The sequence below is a fragment of the Trachurus japonicus genome, chromosome 24, assembly GCF_045865225.1.
Source record: "Trachurus japonicus isolate A0001 chromosome 24, Traja_1.0".
Lineage (NCBI taxonomy): Eukaryota > Metazoa > Chordata > Actinopteri > Carangiformes > Carangidae > Trachurus > Trachurus japonicus.
The window spans coordinates 23311411-23332888 of record NC_140930.1 but is presented as its reverse complement, the minus strand read 5'-3'; the positions used below and the strand labels follow the sequence as shown (position 1 = coordinate 23332888).

Sequence of the window (21478 nt, the reverse complement as noted above, 5' to 3'; positions counted from 1 at the left end):
TCATTAGAGATCCCTTAAGTCATCAGATGAGTGAGACATTTATAAAACGCCATGCATTTCTCAGTAAGCCAAATATGCAATAGTCACCCAGACTAAATGATGATTAAAAAGAGAACTTCTCACAAATCTATCAAGATCACAGTGGTATTTGCAGTCTCATGGATTCAATTTGTTAGGCCTTGCATGAAGTCTATGTTGTTTCCGTTTTGATATAGCCTAGGGTTAGGCGAAATGTGTATGATTGTATTAACTGACCAACTATTATGGTCAGTTTAATGCTTGTACTAGCATATTTTCATATCACAAATGTGTGACACAGGTCCTTTGTCAAAAAATCCAGCTGAGGTGAAAGCACTAAAGTGTTTTCAGCAAAATATCAGAAGTCATTCATTTTGCAGGATCTTTTTTTTTTTTTTGCCAGATGACTGGGGCCTCCCCAAGAAGTTACTAAATAAATGTAGCTAAGTGGTATGGAGAAGTGGCATGGTGCTACAACACGTCCAGTGGGAGGCGCACTAGGACTAGAAATAGTCCAGTCATGTCCACCATTGCAAATGGGTAAATCCTATTTGCAATGTCTTATGAATCCAGATCTCATAAAAGTAGAACAAAAGAACTCAAACCAATGGGTCTACTAAATATGCCATGCTTGTGATATGTGAGTTGCTGTGCAAAATGTGCAAAGATAACTGTCTTGATTGCTGTGTCCTCTCTCCAATAAACAGATCTCTAGCACACACACGTTTCTATTCCTACATCCCTGGTGAAAAATTAATGTACTAAGTGTACTAAAATTTAGCATACTTTTGTGTACTTCAAGCCGCACTAATCATCATTATATTTCAAGTGTGTTTAAGATTAGTTAACTTGAAGAGTGCTAAATTGGAACAACTAATTTTGTGTTAAGTATATTTAAATTGTAATTAAGTTGTAGAAAAGCTCAACTTAAAGTGTATTTAGTGTACTTTTGTGTACTAAAGTGGAACAACTTAAAGTATATTTAGTGCACTTTAAGTACATGACATTTCATGTACTAATACATGCCTAATTAGTTAAATTAAAGTGTACTTTGTTTGTATTATAAGTACATTAAAATTAGATGTTAGTGTATTAAAATATATACTTAATTATACTTTTGGTATACTACTTTCTACCTTCATGCAAATGTGTTACAAGTATACTAAAGGCTGAAAGACTTGTGGGACTACTTCCAGGTAAAAAAACATACTTTAATGTATTTAAACCACATCCAAATTATAATAATACATTGCAAATAATACAGAAACTTGTACTATCTCTAAATGTATAAACATTTACATATGGCTTTTAAACATTTTCAAAGGAAAACTTTAATAACACATTTTCAAATATTGCTTCTTTCGTACATAGGAAATCGAAAATAGAAATAGGTTTATTTCGGGCAGCAGACCTAAACATTACAAATAAACCTTTAAGGACAATTCCAGGTGAATTCAACTTGGGGGTGTATGTTCCTATCATTTTGGGTCTAAAAGAAGGAATGTGAAGATTTTCAGTTTAATCGCTCCTGTTTTGCGGTAGCTTGGTCTGTCCCCGCATCGCTACGGCAGCAATGAATGGGAGTGGATGCAAGTTCCGCTGGTTAGCCTGTTTACATCCCTCAAAGCCGCATTTTTTTTCAGATTTTTTTCCACAGACAGCGTCAGATGGCGACTCAAACATGTACCGAGAAGTTTATTTACTTCAAGCAAGCCGACATGCTTGTAAAACTAGATCTAAATTCAAAGTCTTGTGCGAGACCCTGCTGCCGTGCTCGGTGCATTCAGGTGCAGTAGGAGCTACCTTTTGTGTCATAAACACAGGAATATCGACTCTTTACTTGCTTCAAGTGTACATTTTTTTCAACAGACAGCGTCAGGTGGCGACTCAAACATGCGCCGATACGTATTTTTTACTTGAAGCAAGTCAAGAGTCGATATTCCTGTGTTTATGACACAAACGGTAGTTTTCTGACTACCCCTGAATGCACCGAGCACGGCAACAGGGTCTCGCGTGAGACTTTGAATTTAGATCTAGTTTTACAAGCATGTCGGCTTGCTTGAAGTAAAGAAACTTCTCGGTGCATGTTTGAGTAGCCATCTGACGCTGTCTGTGGAAAAAAATTGCGGCTTTGAGGGCTGTAAACAGCCTAACCAGCGGAACTTGCATCCACTCCCATTCATTGCTGCCGTAGCGATGCGGGGACAGACGCAGCTACCGCAAAACAGGAGACGTTAAACTGAAAATCTTCACATTCCTTCTTTTAGACTTAAAATGATAAGAACATACACCCTCAAGTTGAATTTGCCTGGAATTGGTCCTTTAAAGAAGGATAAGCAAAACACATGTACATACACAGTGTAACACAATTCTTACCCAGGTAAGTAGGAACATAAAAAAAAAAAAAATTGCAGCTATGTTTGAAAGTTCAAGTCACCTCTTTTTTCAGTCACTCCCAGTATGAAATGTTCAGTCCACTGAGGAAGTGAAGAGGATCTATCCTACCGCATGGTTGAATGTGTTGGATATGTGTATGTGTGTGTGTGTGTAATGAAGTGATGAAAGGATCCAGGTTCTTGATTCTTTGCGGGCACCATATCTCTAGTTGTCCTCCAGGCTGTGGTTCGCCATCAAACGTCTCGATCCAGGCTCCAACATCCGGGTAGGTCCAAGGTTCAAAGGATCCCAACAGGAAAACCTGACCTATGATGAGTAATGTCAGAACATTCTCTTAATTCTCTCAACTCTCAATCATGAAATACAATATATAAATCATGTTAAATCCACTCAATTCACAGAGAATATTTCTAACTGAATAAACATTGTAATATGACACCACATCCAGTAATAACATGAAAACATTCTCAAAATATCAGAGATTAAGTTATTAAAATAACTTCTCCACATCAATAATATCAAAATAACGTCTTCACATAGTAATAAGCATGCAAATATAACATTAATACCAGTAAGAAGACGTACAGTGTGCACCTTCTGCCATGTCTTAGCATAAAATAGTGACTCGGCGTGCTAAAAACGCAGATACTGTGCTAAATCATCAGATTTTACAGTTCAGTGTGCAACAAATTCTCAAAACGTCTCATATTGCACCTTCAAAATGAAGCTAGTGCTAGCTTTAACGCTAGTGATTCACACGAGTGGGTAAGGTCTCTGGTATTAGCACTGATTAGCACTGGCGGTTAGCATTTAGCATGGAAAAAACAATTTCTCACCGATGCGTTTTCTTCTTGGTGGAGATGTCGGGTCCCTCTAGCTTCACTCTCACAGGTCCAGGGCGTCACCGGAGTTATCCCGTAGTTTTTAATCACTTTTATCAACTTTTACTAGTGTCTCCTCTTCACAAGCTAAGTGTCGTGCTCGATGCGGGGCTGCTCGCTCTCCTGACAACGGCTCCGGAGGAAGTGAACCTTGTTCAGAGCAGGTCAAGGGGCGGGAGCTTCTTCCCGATTGGCTGACAGCTCATCTCCAGCCAATCTCTTTCAAAATAAACGTATAAAAAAATATTTTATCACCGTTCAATTTCTTTTTATAGGTAAGTATCTGTTTTTAATTATTAACATAACTTAGTATTTATTAATTAACTTTTTAAATATGAATTCAGCTGTTTTAATATGCAATCAACTAATTTTTAATACAGACTTTTAACCTTGGTTACAACAGACATTATAACATTAAAACAATGTGCTTAAAGGGATATTTCAACATTTTGGCAGATTTGCCCGTTAATCCCTAGTCTTAGGGATAGGGTTCGTTACTTTTACTGTAATTGACGGTAACCTACAAGCTGTTTTTAGATCGGCGGGGCAGAGACATGAGCTGCTCAGCTACCGCTACGGAGACTATCAAACACACAATCCAACAACTCTACAACGCTCTTGTGGATGATTGTTAAGTGTTAATTAAGTGTATTGTTTCATGTGATTTCATGCGTGTAAGGTTGTAGCCTATCTTTTTTTTTTTTTTGCCAAACACACAGCACAAAATTTAATAAACGGGTTTAGGTGCATAGGCTAATACCACTTTCCAAAATGTCCTGAAGTAGGCTACAAGCATAAATAACTTCACTTTATAATTAAACTCAAATGTAACTTAAAATACACTCAAACTTAATATTACAGTGTTGATATTAAAATGTATACTTTCAAAATATGTTATCATTGTATTTTACAATGACAATTTTAGCATACATTTTAAAATATATCAAAAGTATGTGTGAAAACAAATTTCAAATAAGTACACTTTAGAAATTACACATAAATTTCACTTTAAGTATATTTTAGTTTAATATATTTCTATAAAGTGTAATATAGTATAATTATTTTCAAGTGTGTTAAAAGTGTTAGCGTGAAAGTGTGATGTTAGTGTAATTTTTATATATTTATATAAAGTACAATTTGTATAATTACATTTTCAATATACTATTCAAAATACGAATATACTTGAAATACAATAAAGTACACTTTTTTTTCACCAGGGATGTACATTTAAGCTGACAGAATATGTCTGTCCTGTCAGACCAGTCCCTCCTGCACTCTAATGCTGCCTGTCACTGGTTGCTCGTGCCCATGTGGGGGAAATGTGACATCAAACAGGAAAAGGTGGAGCCTATGAGCTGCAGCAACTGGGAGCCATGACACAAGAAAGCCTGGGTAAGATCACTTCTGAATATATTGAGAAACATAGGCAGAAGACAGGCAAAGCTTCAGATTTATAACACACACACATGTGACTTAAATGCAGCTGCCTCTATATGGGGAACAGACGAATATAAGTTAATCCTCAATCATGATCTGTAAGCATGCAGCTGTGACACTGAGCTGCTGCGATATAAAAATGAATCAGCCTACAGCCAGAGTATAGATAAGCAGTTTTACATGCACTCAGCAGCACTAACACAGGAATATAATTGTGTGTGTTATATATATATATATAACTGTGATGATCTGTAGAAATGTTTGTTGTTCTTACTGCAGTTCAAACATACTTCCTGGTTTAAGTTTCAGAATGGTTTGGTTCAAGTGGTTTCACGTTCCTCTTAAAGTGACAGCAGCAGTTCAGTGCATATCAGAACCATAGACTGTAAAAAGAACATGTACACAAGTAGAAGCTGTATTCAGATTCTTCTGTTTAGTCAACCTAGCATAATGTAATAGTACTTCTCATGCAGAATGACTTTGTTTTTGTTGAATTTGAATCCTGTTGAAGTTGAATCCTGTAAAATGATGTACTGTAAATGATGCTTTAGCAGCAGTCTGGAGAGCTGGTGGACGCAACTCATTACTCTGCATGCTGTTGGAAAGTTTCATTTATAACATGGTTGGTTTAGGTTAATGTTAACATGGTAGTTTTGGGCTCTGGATCTTTGAACTGGCTGTAATCAGCTCACTAATGAACACAAAAATGCCCCAGAAATGTAGAAATTATAATCTCTAACCCCCTGATGACAGGGGTTCAGACTTCAGAAAGCTAGACCCACAGTAACTATTACTTACCTGTCTGAATCCCCATGATGAGCAAATTGAACTGCATTTGTATGGTCAGTGAATGCATGTAGCCTACAGGTGCATCTCAATAAATTAGAATATCATTGAAAAGTCCATTTCCAGTAGTCCAAATCAAAAAAGACCAACCAAGTATTGATTGCATACAGGTGGACATACTTTTCAGAAGGCCAACACTTCCATATTAAAATGCTTTTTTAATTGGTTTTTGTGATATTCAATTTTTTCCGAGATACTGAATTTTAGGTCTTCATTAAACGTAAGCCATAATTAATAATAAATCAATAAATTAAATAATGTAATGGATCTATATAACGTAATAGTTTCACTTTTCACTTTTTGAATGGAATTACTGACATAAATAAACTTTTCCATGATATTCTAATTCACTGAGATGCACATTTACTTAATTTAACATTTAAACCTACTCAACTGAAATCCTCATGTCTTTACCCCTCCCAGCACCAACATTCCTGAGAAGTGCAGCAGCAGGCTTTGCTTTTGGAGAAGCTGCATTATTTGCAGTGAAGCCTGCACTGACTGAGGATGACGTCCTGCTGCAGACTGCAGCGCTGGCTGCTGCTCGAACCAGCACCACAGGTGTTGGAGTAGTAACAGCCTGCCTCGTGTTCACCTCGCTGCTCGTTTCCCTGGGAAGCGGGTTCCTCCTCGCTGCCATGGTGATGAACCTGTTGACCAAAATAGGCGTGAGCCGGGTGCCGTGGTTGGTGGAGGCCTCGACAGGAGCCTCTGCTGTGGTGGGAGCTGTCTCTACTGGGGTGTTAGTGGGCGTCCTCCCACCCTGGGCCTTCATCGCAGCCCAGGCCGTTCTCGTCCTTGTCGTCTACTCGTACTCTAACGTTAATGACATGACCACAGCTCTGGTGATCATCTTCACCACCCTCTACAGCAGCGTTGTATATGGACGGATGGGTGTCATAACTGGAGTGTTTGTCACAGGATTGACCATCAGTTTCCTCTGTGCCCTGCGCAAGGCCCTGACAGAGAGGAAAACACCCAGACCCAAGTCTAAAACCGGCTCCAAATTGTTGGAGAGGATTTTCTTCTATTCTGTTTTTGTGGGGATACTAGGATTTTCAGTAGGGTTAGTGGCAGGTGAGGCAGGAGAGGGGTCCAAGGCGGAGGTGGTTTTAATGCTGCAGTCGGTCCTTTGGGTGGCGTTTCTGTCTGCAGGGCTGCTGGGAGCTGGACTGGGAACGGTGGCCATGGTTGGGCTGGGGCCAGAGACGGCCAGAAAGGTCGCTGTGGGAGCCGCTGTAATATCATCAGTGACCTTGAGAGCTATTCTGCAATCGGCCCTGGGGGCCCGCAGCAGCATTGCGGGAACATTGGGAGCAGCTACAGCAGCGGGGGTGTCACTCGGAGCTGCAAGCGTCGCAGCGAAACAAGCGTTCGGGTCTAGAAATTCAACTTTAACAGTTTTAGGCTCAGTTGCTGCGGGTGCAGTTCTGGCCCTGCGAGGTGTGTCGCTGACTGGAACTCTGCTGACAACATCAGAACTCATTACCATCACTCTCGTTGCAGTAGGGGCATTTGTTCTGGGTGCACCGAAGAGCCCGTTCAACACTCAGGTGAACCTACAAAGGGGACTTCTCACGGGGCCGGAGCTAATTAAAGGTATCGGCATGGAGACAGTCACCGCAGCAGCAGCACCTATCGGCGCCGGGGCACTTGGGGCCGCGGCGTTAGCCACCGCAGCTCTGGGGAGACTGGGGACTGTGGGAGTTGTGGCGGCGATATTGTTGGCTTTGGGAAGTGCTCTGAGTGGCATGATAGGAAAATCACCACAAACAACAAGTGCACACAGAGACTGACTGACGCTGAGTTTTCACTCCTGCTGGTCTCTACAAGAACCAGCTACACCACACACCAAAATAAAGGGACAAATAATAATAAAAAAAAGAATTTTAGATGATGCCAACGCTCCTGATGTCAATAATGTCTCAAAAGGTGATGTTCATGTACAATGTTTTTTTCTGTGATTGTTGCCTTAGGGTATCTCTAATGCGCCCTTGTCTCAGGAATGTATTGCTAATAGTGTTGACCCCCAGTGGTGAATTGCTTTGGATCAAAGTGTCAGATGAGTAATTGTGAAGGTAATGAAATGTTTTTGAGAATTTCCACACATTTTGTCAGTATGTCATGCTATCATTTTCTTAATCCATTCTTAAATTCTTGCTTGATTTGTTTTCTTCCAATAAAGACTCTTTTGGTTTATAAGATAAATGTTAAAAGTTGTCTTTTTTTCCCCTCAGTTTTAAGTTTAAAGGGTGCAAGAAGTTGAGAGTGAAATGAAATAAGTATTCACTCTTTCACTGTAAAGTCAATTTGTGTGCATAGGCTACAGTATGCGTGATGTATAAAGAGATGTGCTTATATCGCTGCAAATCTACACTGGGAGTATACGACCATTTCAATTATTTGAAATTTAGTCTGTTATATGATGCACTATTTTCTTTTTTACATTAAATTCAAACTTGTATTATTACCATGTATTATTGTGGCTCCCATTGTTGAATAAACATGTAGTCACTGATATGCCTTATTATTGTCAGACTGATCACCAATTAGCACTAGAGAATCAAATAAATTGCTTATTAGTCTACTTTTTGTACAGAAGCTTTAATGATCCCTTCTCCTCACTTGGCACATTTCCCAAGACATAATTACGGGCTGGCAGTTACTTTGGTTTCATCTTAGCAACAGTAACAGAGGACTTGATGTTTAGAAAAGGGAGGGGGTGTTGGGTGGGAGGAGAGAGAAACAGAGGCTGACATCAGAAGACTGAGGAGCATCTCAGAATAAGTTGTGGAGAGCTTGCTGTCATTACAAGAAATATGGATTTACACACTAATATGTGGTGCCAGTCTGCCTGTATACAGACACATGACCATCTGTGAAGAGATGATATGTTGCATACAAATGGATATTCATCTGGAGGTGGTTGTTTTGCTGGTGTGCCATGGCAGAAAACTGGACTTCAGCTGCAACAAGAGGCTGCAAGAAGTTTTTCTACTGACACAGCCTGTGGGCAAGAGGCTCCACTGATCGTATTTATTCTAAGGAGTTAAAGTTACAAGAGGAAACATGATAATAAACTCTGAAGGTAAGAGACTTGTCATGGTGGATATATGGTGAAACAAACTACTCTTCTTCCTGGAATTAATGGAATCATTTTCTGCACTGAAATATTCTCGACTCATGTGGGTGAATCTCTCCACAATTAAAAGTTTGATGATGTATTCATCCCAAAAAGTAGCACAGAGAGGGGTCACACTCAGTTTTCCATGTATTTTGGCATTCTGTGCGCTACGGGAATACTAATACAGTACAGGGCCGTTGTATAGGGGAGAAAGGTGATGATAATTCTAGGGGCCCAGCGCCCAGTGGGGCCCAAAAAAAACCCCAGTAGTCTAATCTTTGTATGACTGAATTATTCTGCATAAGACCCCGACTAATACTCATAATGCTGCATTAGCATCAAAACAAAGTAGGCTAAATAAAAAATGATAATACGTACATAGACTAAGAAAAAAAGTGGAAAAGTCAGGGGGCAGGGGCCCATTTTAGTATTCTTTCAGGGGGCCCAGAATTCCTAGCAACGGCCCTGATACAGTATTACATGAATCAAGAAGATTGTCTTTATTAAAGCAGCAGCATGTCTCTGAACCGGGTCCACACAACAGACATGGAGCAGTCAGTAGAGTACTCAGTGGAGTCCTACTCAGGACCGGCTCCCTGTGACCCGGGTGGGACCCGGGAGGTGACCGTGGTCCGGTCCAGCTGCTGCAGCTGCATGCCGCGCGCCGTGCGCCTCACCTTCACCCCGGAGTCACTGGAGAGACTCTACCAGAGCTACTTCCGCCGCCAGAGGCTGGACAACCTGCCGCTGCTGGCCATGTTCGCTGCGCTCTTCAACAGCTTCATCATCATCATGTGCGCGGTGGTGTACACCGAGGACAAGCTGGCCATGGTGGTGGTGGCGGCCGTGGGTCTGGCTGCAGACCTGGTCCTCTGCGCGCTGTGCTGGCTGCGGAAGCTCCCGGGCTCGGCTGTGTTACGCGGAGCGGTGCCGTACGTCCTGTGGCTGATGATCACCGTCCACGTTCTATGTTACATGGGGCTGAACAACGAGCGGTTCCCCCACGCCAGCGACTCGGTGGGCTGGCAGGCCTTCTTCAGCTTCTCCAGCTTCCTGACCCTGCCGCTGGCCCTGGTGCCCCTCCTGCTGCTGGCCGCCCTCTCCGCGGGGCTACACACCCTGGTCTTGGGGGTCATTGTTGCTCAAAGGTTTGATGCCAACCTGCAGGGGCCCATGCTGGTGAGACAGGTAAATATTGCCTCTCAGGAAAGTGACAAAAGCACCTAGGCCTACATAGAGGATTTGTACTTTACTTGAGTATTAGATTTCTTTGGTACTCTTACTTGAATAAATTTCCAAGCCAAATATTTTTACTTTTACTCGAGTTAATTTTGAGAAAGGCTGAAAAGTACTTGTTACTTTCAGTACTAAGGTCTGCCCTCTGAAACAAGAGTTAAAAGCTCCTTAAATTCATTTAGAAAAAATTATAATAGTTCATTGATGTGAAAAATAAGACACTATCTTACTCTTACTTAAAGTAAATTTAAAAGCATGTACTTTTGGATACTTAAGTACCTTTAGAAGCAAGTACTTTTTTACTCTTACTCGAGTAACATGTCGACTGAGCTACTTTTACTTGTAACGGAGTAAATTTTGACCAGCAGTATTTGTACTCTTACTCAAGTACTGGGATCGAGTACTCTGTCCATCTCTGGTTATCATTGAAGAAGGTATAGCCAAAGTAGTTTTGCAGCTACAGTGTCAAGGAATAGTTACACCCAGATGTTTTTTTTTGTTTGTTTTTTTAGCCTTTATTTAGCCAGGTTATTCCCACTGAGACCAAAGAACCATTTTCCAAGGGAGATCTGGCCAAGAGGGCAGCCACATAGTTACAGTAAAAACAGTAGCTAAACAACAGATTAGATTTACAACATTAGTCACACAGACCAGAACCAGAACTTTAAATCCATTCCATAGTGATACCCAGAATGGTTCTGTAAACCAGTGACTCACATCGTGTTGTAACCGAGGCGTTGAGCACTTGGATTTCCAGTCCAGTTAGTTACTTTAGAACAGTTAGTTACTTTAGAACAGAATACACAATAGTGAGTAAGGGGATTGAGTGAATCTCAGTGCCCATGGTTCACACTATCCAGCATGCCAAGACAATGAGCAGAAGCATTCATATACAGCACATCTCCATAGTCAATAACAGGCATAAAGGTTGTTTCCACCAATTTTGGAACTAGCAAGACTTGTTTCTATAATAAAATCCTAATGAGATTTTTACAGTTGTGAAGTGAGAGGCAGGCGTTACTGGGATTTTTAGTTTTTACATTTTATTTATTATATTATATTGTTTATGTATTTATTCATTCAACTGTAATGATTTCTGCATACCTGTACCTCAGTACCATTGCAAATGTAGGTTTCTTCTCAACATGTTTTGTGATTTAAAAAGAATAAATGAATATGCCCACATTGTATCTTTGACACAAATATTCTTTAAACAGTGTAATGATTTTGTGATTATATTTGACTTATTTTGAATAGTTTGTCTTATGTGATATTAGATGCAGTAGTATACTCCTCAATACCACAAAGAAAAAGTGTGTTTTTACTGGCAGAGTAGTTAAATTGAATTCCATTTGAAAGCACACCCCATTCAGTAGCCTACTGTACCTGTTTTGGTTTCTCTCTGAAAGGAAAATGTGGAATCTTAGTCAGAAACAAAGTCCTGTATCAGCTGAATAGTTACATAAATGTGTCTATAGATGCTCAGACAGGAAATACACAAATTTCCAAGTTTCCTCATTCAGACCACCAAATACACAGTGTCATTTTCAAAGTTTCGAGAGAAAAAATTCCACAGCATTATAAAGTCAATAGTTAAAAAGTAACAGTGCAAACACACATCCTCTCTTCCCCCTCAGCTTCTAGCCAACATAATGCTGTACCTGTGCGCAGCAGTTGTGGGTGTGATGTCGTACTACATGGCGGACAGGAAATACAGAACAGCTTTTCTGGAAGCACGCCAGTCCCTAGAGGTCAAACTCACCCTGGTGGAACAAAGCACTCAGCAGGTAAGTGGTTCACATACACACACACATAACTACATAGGCTAATTTTATTTTATTTTGGGCCAACACACACATATACAGTATGTACAAACACAGAAACACACCTGTGGGGAAGAACACCCTGTGCTGCCTAATTATGGAGTGTTTTGCTCAGTGAGAGACTAATAGGTTGATTAGAGAGACAGTTGTTTTCACCAGTGGAGACACCATCAGGGACCTGGTATGATGTGGTCATCCTATGACAACCAATACAACCTTCTCCAAAACTGCTGGCAGATATTTTTTAAAGCAGGGGTTCTCAACTAGTCTCACTCTGGGACCCACATTTTCCCATGGTCATTATGTTGCGACCCACTTTTATAGAATTCAAGCCAAGAATTCTTTTTTAAAGCCTTTAAAAACTCATTTTGCTCTTTATTGAGCAAAGTGCATTTCAGGGCACATGGATGAAACTGAGGAGGACCATGACAACTGCATGTACGGAAGTGAATAAAAAAATATCAAACTGCACAAAATGGAGACCAACAAAATTATATATTTGACTTCTAATGTATCTCTGCATTCAGAGCATATTCACAAAAGTGAATAAATATCAAATTGCACAAAATAAAGACCCACAAAACAAGGTATTTCCACTGCATTCAGGCCACACTAATAAGAAACTGATATCTTTGCATTCAGAGCAAATGGAGCAAATAATAAGAAACTGAGGAGGAGCATTACAACTGCATGTGTTCAGGTGTCTAGTGTGCCTTTCAAAATAAGTTATTTTTCAAAATAAAAGACATGTCCAACATCAGATGTGCATTAAATATTATTTACTTTTTTGACCAGCTGTCCGCGACCCATCCAGAACGGGTCCGCGACCCACTTTTGGGTCCCGACCCACTAGTTGAGAACCACTGTGCTAAAGTATTACAGATTCTGTATGTTGTTTATCACACTAATTATCTTAATTGACTAGTCTTAATTTGTGTCACTCAGTTAGCCAACCAACCTTGCTTTTATCCCTTCACTTTCACAAGCTTCTTACCTGTGACAATTAAAAGGGAGCAGAACTGTGGGAGTAGTTGAGGTGGGGGTGGAAAAGACAAGGTGATGATGCGTAGACAAGGACGGAAGAGGAAAGTGGAGGAAGATTTCCCAAGATGTCTTGTCCCAGCAGGTTGTAGACAGAGAGAACCGGTCCACCACAGTAAACCTGACCAGATGAGTGGGTCTCTCCAGGATCCCTTCACTGCCTCAGTCAGGCTGTGTACACACACATGGGACAGTTTCTTCTCTCTGTCACTGCTGAACATGGCAGCACTCACATTTCTCTTGACTGCCTCTGCATGTAGGAGGAACTGTTACTGTCTATCCTGCCCAAACACATCGCTGATGAGATGCTGCAGGGCATGAAGAACCAGGCCAATCAGAAAGAAGTCCAGCAGCAGCAGTTCAACACTATGTACATGTACCGCCATGAACACGTCAGGTCAGCTCCGTAAAACCTTTTCTGTGGAGTGTGTGGGGACTTGTTGAGTGTTACATTGTGACATTTCCATTTCCACTGCAGTATCCTGTTTGCTGACATTGTGGGCTTCACCCAGCTGTCCTCGTCCTGTAGCGCCCAGGAGCTGGTCAAACTGCTCAACGAACTGTTTGCAAGTTTCGATAAGCTGGCAGCAGTAAGTATGTGTTTACATACTGTTGTGTTTCCTTCTGTGTTTCTCTGTCTTCATCTCATGATACAACTTGGATTATGAGTCACATGATTAAAGCAACCAGGGGCTATGTTACAGAATAATAATACATGTTTTCCAATTTGGTCCTATATAGGGCTGCAAAGGGGCGGAACATTTCCAGTAAATTTCCAGAAACTTTCCATGGGAAGTTAATTTGGGGAATTTTGGAAATATTCCAAATTAGAAACCTTCCATGGGAATTATGGGAATTATTGGGAATTTATGGGAATTAACTGGAAATTGGGGGTAATATAAACAAACTGTATCATATCTAAACATAAATGTAAATATTTTGTTTTGTCATAAGCAGACATCCATGCAAAATAATACAATTAAAAAACATGACATTTCAACAGATTTATTTGTGAGTAGAACTTTATCAAGTTTTAATTCTTGTATGAACAATCAATTCTTTTACTGAACACCAAAAACATGAATGTTGAGTAAAATATATTTCGGATTTATTCCTGTTTATTCGAATATATTCCCATTAATTCCCATATATTCCCGTTAATTCCCATGGAAAGTTTCCCACTTTGAAAATTCCCAGAATTTTGCAACCCTAGTCCTATATAAACAAAGCTTTTTTTTTTTTATCTCATCTTAAGACATTTTAGATATTTAATTTGACATTGGTCATCAACTTTTCACACCTCCTCTCATCTGTTTATAGTTCTCACAAAAATGTTTGAAGAATGGAACAAAACCATGATTACACTTAACCTAAAGAGGAATTAGTATGGAGCCTGTTTACATTCCACTTGTTTTGTAGAAATAATACAAGAGGAGCAATATGCAGTAAACTAGTTAGCCAAGTGGAAAATATGAAAAATGATCAGCTATCCTAAAGTTAGGGCAGTTTATTCAAGACTAGGAAGTTAAGAAGTTTGTGATTACTGTAATACACGTTTCCTATCTTAAATTAGCATAGGAATTTTGACCTGGTAACTATTCAGCATCAGCTATAATGTTTTTTCCCTATATGGGGTCCTAAGCCAAATGACCGTGGTTACCATTTGAGACAGGAAGTTTCTGTATTACACCCCCCAGGACTATATCTTTCAGGTATCTCTGTGTAATTTTGTTTTTTCAGTATTCTACTGGTTCTAAGTTTAATGTGGATTTCTGGCCTCATTCTACAGGAACATCATCAACTGAGGATTAAGATTCTTGGCGACTGCTACTATTGTATCTGTGGTCTTCCTGACTTCAGAGAGGACCATGCAGCCTGTTCCATAATGATGGGCCTTGCCATGGTTGAAGCCATCTCGTAAGTCGTTTTCATTTTCACAGTTGAGAGAGGAAACTGGCACCACTGAAACTGATGGCTGGAATAAGAGAAGAGGAAGACAGCAATGGAATGATTAGAAAATAAAGAAGAAACTGTTTTTTCTTGTGTCTCGTGATGACTTTATAATGACCACATTGATCTTCTGCTTTCTTATTCCAGGTATGTTCGAGACAAGACAAAAACTGACGTGGACATGCGCGTGGGCGTCCACACGGGCACGGTGCTGGGAGGAGTGCTGGGGCAGAAGAGGTGGCAGTTTGATGTTTGGTCCACCGACGTCACTGTAGCCAATAAGATGGAGTCTGGAGGGATTCCTGGGTAAGAGCAACATACTCATGGAAAGTCACACTCTCGCCTGTACTTTATTTTAAATGGTGCTTGTGCGACACAGGAAAGTGCACATTTCCCAGTCCACCAAGGACAGCCTGCACGGAGAATTTGAACTGGAGCCGGGGAACGGTGGAGAGAGGTGTGAGTACCTGCTGGAGAAAGGCATCGACACCTACTTGGTCCTGGTGCCTGAACAGGTGGCGGATGAGCTCAATGGAAATGTTAGTGGCTGCAGTGCTATTGTCATTTATACTAAAAATACATTTCCCTGTTTCTCTCAGGCCATGAGATTCAAAGATCACAGATTCAGATTTGTATTTAAAAATCTTAAACAGCTGTTTTTCCTGATTTCCTTGGCTCAGAAACCCAGCACACTAAACAACAGAAATTCAAACAACTTGATCAACACTACAGCAACCAACGGGAATGTAGCCTCACCACAGTCCACACCCACTGAGTCTAAACAGGAGGTGAGCTATGATAGAAGCCTTTATCATTGTTATGTTGGAAGTAAACATCTGCTATACAGACACAGAGACTGATGTTTATACTTGGATTAGGAGTGCACTGCAGAAATTCATTGAGATTCTTTGAGAAATCTTCTACAGTAAACACATTAAAATCCCACCTGTGTCTAATCTGCTCTGCCTTTCTTATTCCCAGAGGAATAAGATGGTTGAGGAGCAAGTGATCAACAGGCGGCTGCAACAGGAGCTGCTGGAGAGAGAAACTCAACAAATGTAAGAAGACCAGAGAATTAAAAAAAAAAAAAGGAGTAAGAGTGGCATTAGTTAGGAAAGGCCATAATAACTAGAAACAAGTGCACTCAGCTGTACTCTGTGTTTCTGTCAGAATGAAGGACCATCAGATCAACCCTGTATCGTTGCGTTTCTTGGATGGAAAGTTGGAGGAGCATTACTCCTCTGAGAAGGAGAAACGGAGCGGAGCAGCCTTCTGCTGCTCTATGATAGTGCTCCTTTTCATCACAGCAATGCAGGTGTTCATAGACCCACTGTGAGTTCATATATTTGTATTTAAATCAACAAAATGAATGCATTGTTAATATGGAATCTTTATGCATGCAGACTCTGATTTTTCAGTTTAATCTTTGACCATGTGTGAAACCAGACTAACACCAATTATAACACCTGTTAATGAAGAAGATTGTTCATTTTGTCAGTAGCTGACTCAAAATGTGTTTCTGTTCTAGGTTGGTTGTTAACTATGTGACTCTGGCCATAGGAGAAGTTTTGCTGCTGATCCTCACAGTTTGCTCCCTGGCTGCCATCTTCCCCAGGGTGAGAGAGCAAAACAAATCCATGCTGTTGTTGTGGTGGGAAGCAGAATTTATTGTGTGAATGTACAAAAAAAATTGAATTCACAATGCAAAATGTAGGCTATTCTCAACATTGAACAGTTACGACTGGTGTTAACTTATAGATACACAACACATCGTATTGAAAGGATTTGTTTTCTCACATGGCCGTTTGTACACAACACTCAGTGTTGATGATAATGACGGTGTTTTTTTGTTCATCACAGATGTTCTCCAAGAAGTTGGTGTCTTTCTCACTGTGGATTGATCGCACCCGCTGGGCAAGGAACACATGGGCCATGGCAGCAATATTTGTTCTTACCATGGCTGTGATCGCCGACATGGTAGGCTGTGTTACCAAATTCTGATACACTGAATAAGTGTGTTTATGTTTGTCATGGAAATATGTATTTTTCTAATCCACTGAATTAAAATTTTAGTACATCAGTGCAAAATTAGCTTGTGTATATGTGTGTGTGTGTGTGTGTGTGTATGTGTGTGTGTGCGCACATCTTGCCATTTGTGTGTTTCCACTTTGTCCTCATCAAACTATCACTGGCTTTTATGTGTCTGACTACATGTTCCCAGTGGGGTCCATTAGCTGTCTGTTTCGCTGCCTGCTGGCTCATTTGTCACATCCCCACAGGAGCAGCCTGTTACACACACTGCTGCCTTCAAGGTCTGACAGGAACACAGGAAACCAAAGTGAACATTCTTTTTTTATTTCTGTTTCAGCTGTAATGTTGATGTGACAGACACTCTTTCAAAGGAAAAATAAAAGGACAAAGAAAAAAAAACTGATTGACTATTCCCTTGATGCTGTATATTATATTTTAGAGTAGTTAAATAATATCCATCACACGAGTTCATAAATTATATCGCTTTGGTTGATTGATTATATTTTAAATGTGACTTTGCCTAGTTTCATGTTTACACACAGAAAATTAATTAACTGAATAATCTCTGTAATGATCAGTCAATAAATCCTTTTTTCCTTGCTTGTTACAAATGCCAGAAACTGTGTCCTACCTGGTAAAACCAAGCTACAGAGGCATGGACAGGCATTCACTGAAAACTACTCTGTCTTTTTGTTTTTGCATGTTGCAGCTAAGTTGTGCCCCGCCATCGCTCCGCATCTTCAACAGCACCTCTGGCCCCATCTTGGAGTCATTTGGGGACCAAGGCTGTGCCGATAACCCAAAACACTACAGCTTCATGGCTGTGATGTCGCTCATCGCAGCCGTCATGTTGGTGCAGGTCAGCCATCTGATTAAACTGGGCCTCATGGTGCTGGTTGTGACAGCAACTGGAGCTGTTAATATCTACAGCTGGCGGGACATTTATGACCTATATGACTATATACAGTTTGCCTCCTACAGGTGAGAAAACAGATTCAATAATAAAATACAATATAAGATCAGAGACCTTTATGTGATACTGATGTCTTCGTGTCTTCAGAACATCTACCGTACCATCTAAGTACCTCATGACCATTATGATTATCATCATGATGATTGGTTTCTACTTCTACGCCCGTCATGTGAGTCCTTTTTCTTCTGCACACCCACACAGTGTCACCCTCAGCTGACCCACAGCCTGTCCACTGTAGACTTCAAAAGTCAGCACAGACTAAAGCAACTCTCAAATTTCGTCATCACACCTTTTTCTCCAAATGTGTCACTGAATCTGTGTCACCTGAGTCTTTCCTATGTGTGCACAGCTGGAACGTCAGTCCAGGAAGCTGTTCCTGTGGAAGATTGGCGTCCATGACCAGAAGGAGAGAGTATTTGAGATGAGACGCTGGAATGAAGCACTGGTCACCAACATGCTGCCAGAACATGTGGCCAAACACTTCCTGGGCTCTAAGAAGAGAGATGAGGTACATATGTGTGTGTGTGTGTGTGCGAAGTTACAGGATCATCTTACATATGTGGGTGTTTTAGGTGCAGTATCAAAAAAGAAAATGATATGAGTGAGGAATGTCAAGTAGGAGGAGGAGGGGAAGGAATGTCCAACAGCGTGATGCTATTTAAAAGCCATTCCAGTTCAAACCTTAATCAGAGGCAACAGAAATAACTCATCTAAAGCAACTTAACCAGCAACATACACTTCAGATAATTTCACCTCTGAAAGGTCCAAGATACTTCACCCAAAATCAATAATTCACCAATTTTCTACTCACCGTCATGCCAAGAAAGGGTTCTGAGAACTTTCATCAAAACACTTTTGGAGTTCCTGGGATCAAATTCATTTTTTTTACCAACAAGTTTTTCATGTCGCGGCTTCAGGGGACTTGGGTCAGTACGGATGAGCAGTATGGAGGTATTTGGATGTTTCATTCAGTGTGTGTTTTGGACGATTCAAAAGTGAACTCAAACCCTTCCTTGGCATGACGGTGGGTAGAAAATTGGTGAATTATTGATTTTGGGTGAAGTATCCCTTTAAGTGATTATGGGACCTGTGCCTTGTCACAGTACAATTCATTACATATTGAGGAATTGTAAGTAACTGACATTTCCATTCATCATTCATAGGAGCTGTACAGCCAGTCTTATGATGAGATAGGTGTGATGTTTGCTTCCATACCCAACTTTTCTGACTTCTACACGGAGGAGAGCATCAACAACGGAGGACTTGAGTGTCTCAGGATCCTCAATGAGATCATTTCTGACTTTGACAGTGTGAGTTCTGGCATTTCTACATCTGGTTGCATATATTGGGGTTTAAAAGTGCTACTCACAAAGGCGTAATTTATAGGGGGGCAAGGAGGTCATAACACCCCCAAAAAATCTAATCTAAGCTAATATAACTGGTTATAATTGGTCAAGCCTATAATCTGCTCAGAAACATAATGAAAAGAGCCTCAAGGCCAACAATCAATTTTCAATAGTTGGTTTGTCATATAAAAGGAGAAAAACAACTGTCTAATGGAGGTAATAGTCATATCATTGAGTTAGCAAGTGAATTGTTGTCTGAAGTTAGCTGGTTGCTAGTTTGCTAGTGGCTGGAGGTAAAGCTAGGAGGCCTGAGGAGGCCACAGAAATGTGCTGGTGCGATTTAGCTGATCTGAGAACTGATTGGCTTTTCTCTCTAAAGAAAAATCATGTCATCAGTTCATCTGCATGTTAAGAAATAGCTCCACAGTGGCAAGTGGTGATATGATAATTTAATAATAAGCATTTGTCTTGTCAGAATGTGTTAATCACCACAATTGATTAACAACAAAATAAAATGCATCGTGGTAAATGACTGAAACTACTGTTACAACTGTAACGAATGTGGGAATGGCAAAGTAAAGTGGTACATTAGCCTTGTCCTTTCATCAAAGTTCATGATTTTGCAGTCTTCTTCGTATTAGGACTCATATCCACTTACCTTTTTTGCTTTAAAAAAATCCTTATATCCTACTCACAAAGGACATTGTGATGTGAAAAAAATTGCAACGGTTTTAAATGCCTTGTTCCGCCCCCTGAGAGTGATTGGTGTCCACTTTCTCCACTAGTTGCTCGACAGGGATGAGTTTCGCTGCATCACTAAGATCAAGACGATAGGAAGCACATACATGGCTGCGTCAGGACTCACACCAGAGAGCAACACTAATGGATACAGCAACCGCAAGGTCGGACACCTCTGCAGCTTCTATCTTACAAATAGAGTAGTGAAGTGTATCAGCCTGCTGTTGAACTAGTGCTGTTAATGCTGATGATGGTCACCATGAGAGATGTATACTACTGTCATTCCACAGCCAGAGGAGCAGGCACTGATTGAGCGCTGGCAGCACCTCGCTGACCTGGCAGACTTTGCCTTGGCTATGAAAGTTACACTCAACAACCTCAACAAACAGTCCTTCAACAACTTCATGCTTCGAATCGGTCAGTGTAGCCTATGTGTGTGTTTGTTTGTGTTTGTGCCCAGGTTCAAATGTATATGTTCTTATTAATCCCCTGCTGTTCCCTTCAGGTCTGAACAAGGGAGGAGTTCTGGCTGGAGTGATCGGAGCTCGTAAACCTCACTATGACATCTGGGGCAACACGGTTAATGTGGCCAGCAGAATGGAGTCAACTGGAGTGATGGGAAACATTCAGGTTGCAAACACACACACACACACACACACACACACACACAAATACACACCACAAAATCATAGTACAGCACCCCTTAACATCTACTACTATTGCTGCCCATTTCAGTCTTTAAACTTTATTTTTCTGCCCTCAGGTGGTGGAGGACTGCTATGACATCCTGAAGCAGTATGGTTTCCGCTTTATCCGAAGAGGGCCCATATTTGTCAAAGGGAAAGGAGAACTGCTAACCTTTTTCATGAAAGGCAAAGACAAACCCAGTAGCAACAGTGGCCCAGTGACCACTGCCCTTCCACACCAAGTTGGGGACTTTTCTTGACTTTTTTCCACCGGAAGAAACTTTGTTAACAAAATTTGAGAACATCCATTTTGCTTCATTTCTCACATAGGTCTTTTTCATACACACTGTCACAACATAAAGCATAGACCAATACAACATAACGATACTATTATGAATATTACGACTGTCAAATATCATTTCACCCACAGGGAAATTTAAGAACAGAATTCTGTATAGTTGTAAATAATTCAGGAATAGAGTTCAATATCTCACAGAGCTCCTGCACAAAATATTTTATCACTTTGCACTTAATTCATAGAGTGCTATGAAAATTACAAGATGGGAACAGACATATAAATTACTTTTTTGTTGTTTTACCTCAAGTTTGTGTTTTGTAAAATAATGTAGGTTGATTGCACTATGTATATTGTGTTAATAAAAAAATGTTTGCACCAGGCTTTTGAAGTTTTATGTCTTTGTTTATTTACTCTTTTCTTTCTTTTTTGCCATGCAATGTGGGCAGTGATGTGGTCTAAAGGCAGTGCTTGAATTTAGCGAGCCACTGAATGACCTTTCATGTGGCAGTGTCCGGTTTGATAGATAAATAGTAGTGATTTTATAGGTGCTGCAGTGCAAACGCAGATTAATTAATCAGATCATTTAGAAAAATCTCAGATTCAGATAGAGAACAAAGAGTGAGAGAAAAATCCCATTTATGTTTTAAATGTTT

At 40.5% G+C, this 21478-nt stretch overlaps 2 protein-coding genes across 2 annotated transcripts; both read left to right on the top strand.

Annotated features, from left to right (window-relative positions):
- Positions 1–4577: 4577 nt before the first annotated feature.
- LOC146961987 (uncharacterized) lies at positions 4578–7839 on the top strand. The gene is made up of 2 exons (XM_085771027.1): positions 4578–4688; positions 6003–7839. The coding sequence occupies exons 1-2, from the start codon at positions 4670–4672 to the stop codon at positions 7373–7375; spliced, it is 1392 nt and encodes a 463-aa protein (XP_085627153.1). The 5' UTR covers positions 4578–4669; the 3' UTR covers positions 7376–7839.
- A 1380-nt stretch (positions 7840–9219) lies between these two features.
- On the top strand, positions 9220–21207 carry LOC146961986 (adenylate cyclase type 3-like). The gene is made up of 20 exons (XM_085771010.1): positions 9220–9891; positions 11577–11726; positions 13064–13200; positions 13282–13393; positions 14593–14720; positions 14901–15059; positions 15133–15292; positions 15434–15541; positions 15735–15811; positions 15924–16085; positions 16282–16369; positions 16614–16730; positions 17494–17765; positions 17845–17926; positions 18107–18265; positions 18921–19067; positions 19889–20005; positions 20132–20258; positions 20347–20471; positions 20605–21207. The coding sequence occupies exons 1-20, from the start codon at positions 9220–9222 to the stop codon at positions 20785–20787; spliced, it is 3282 nt and encodes a 1093-aa protein (XP_085627136.1). The 3' UTR covers positions 20788–21207.
- Positions 21208–21478: the final 271 nt, after the last annotated feature.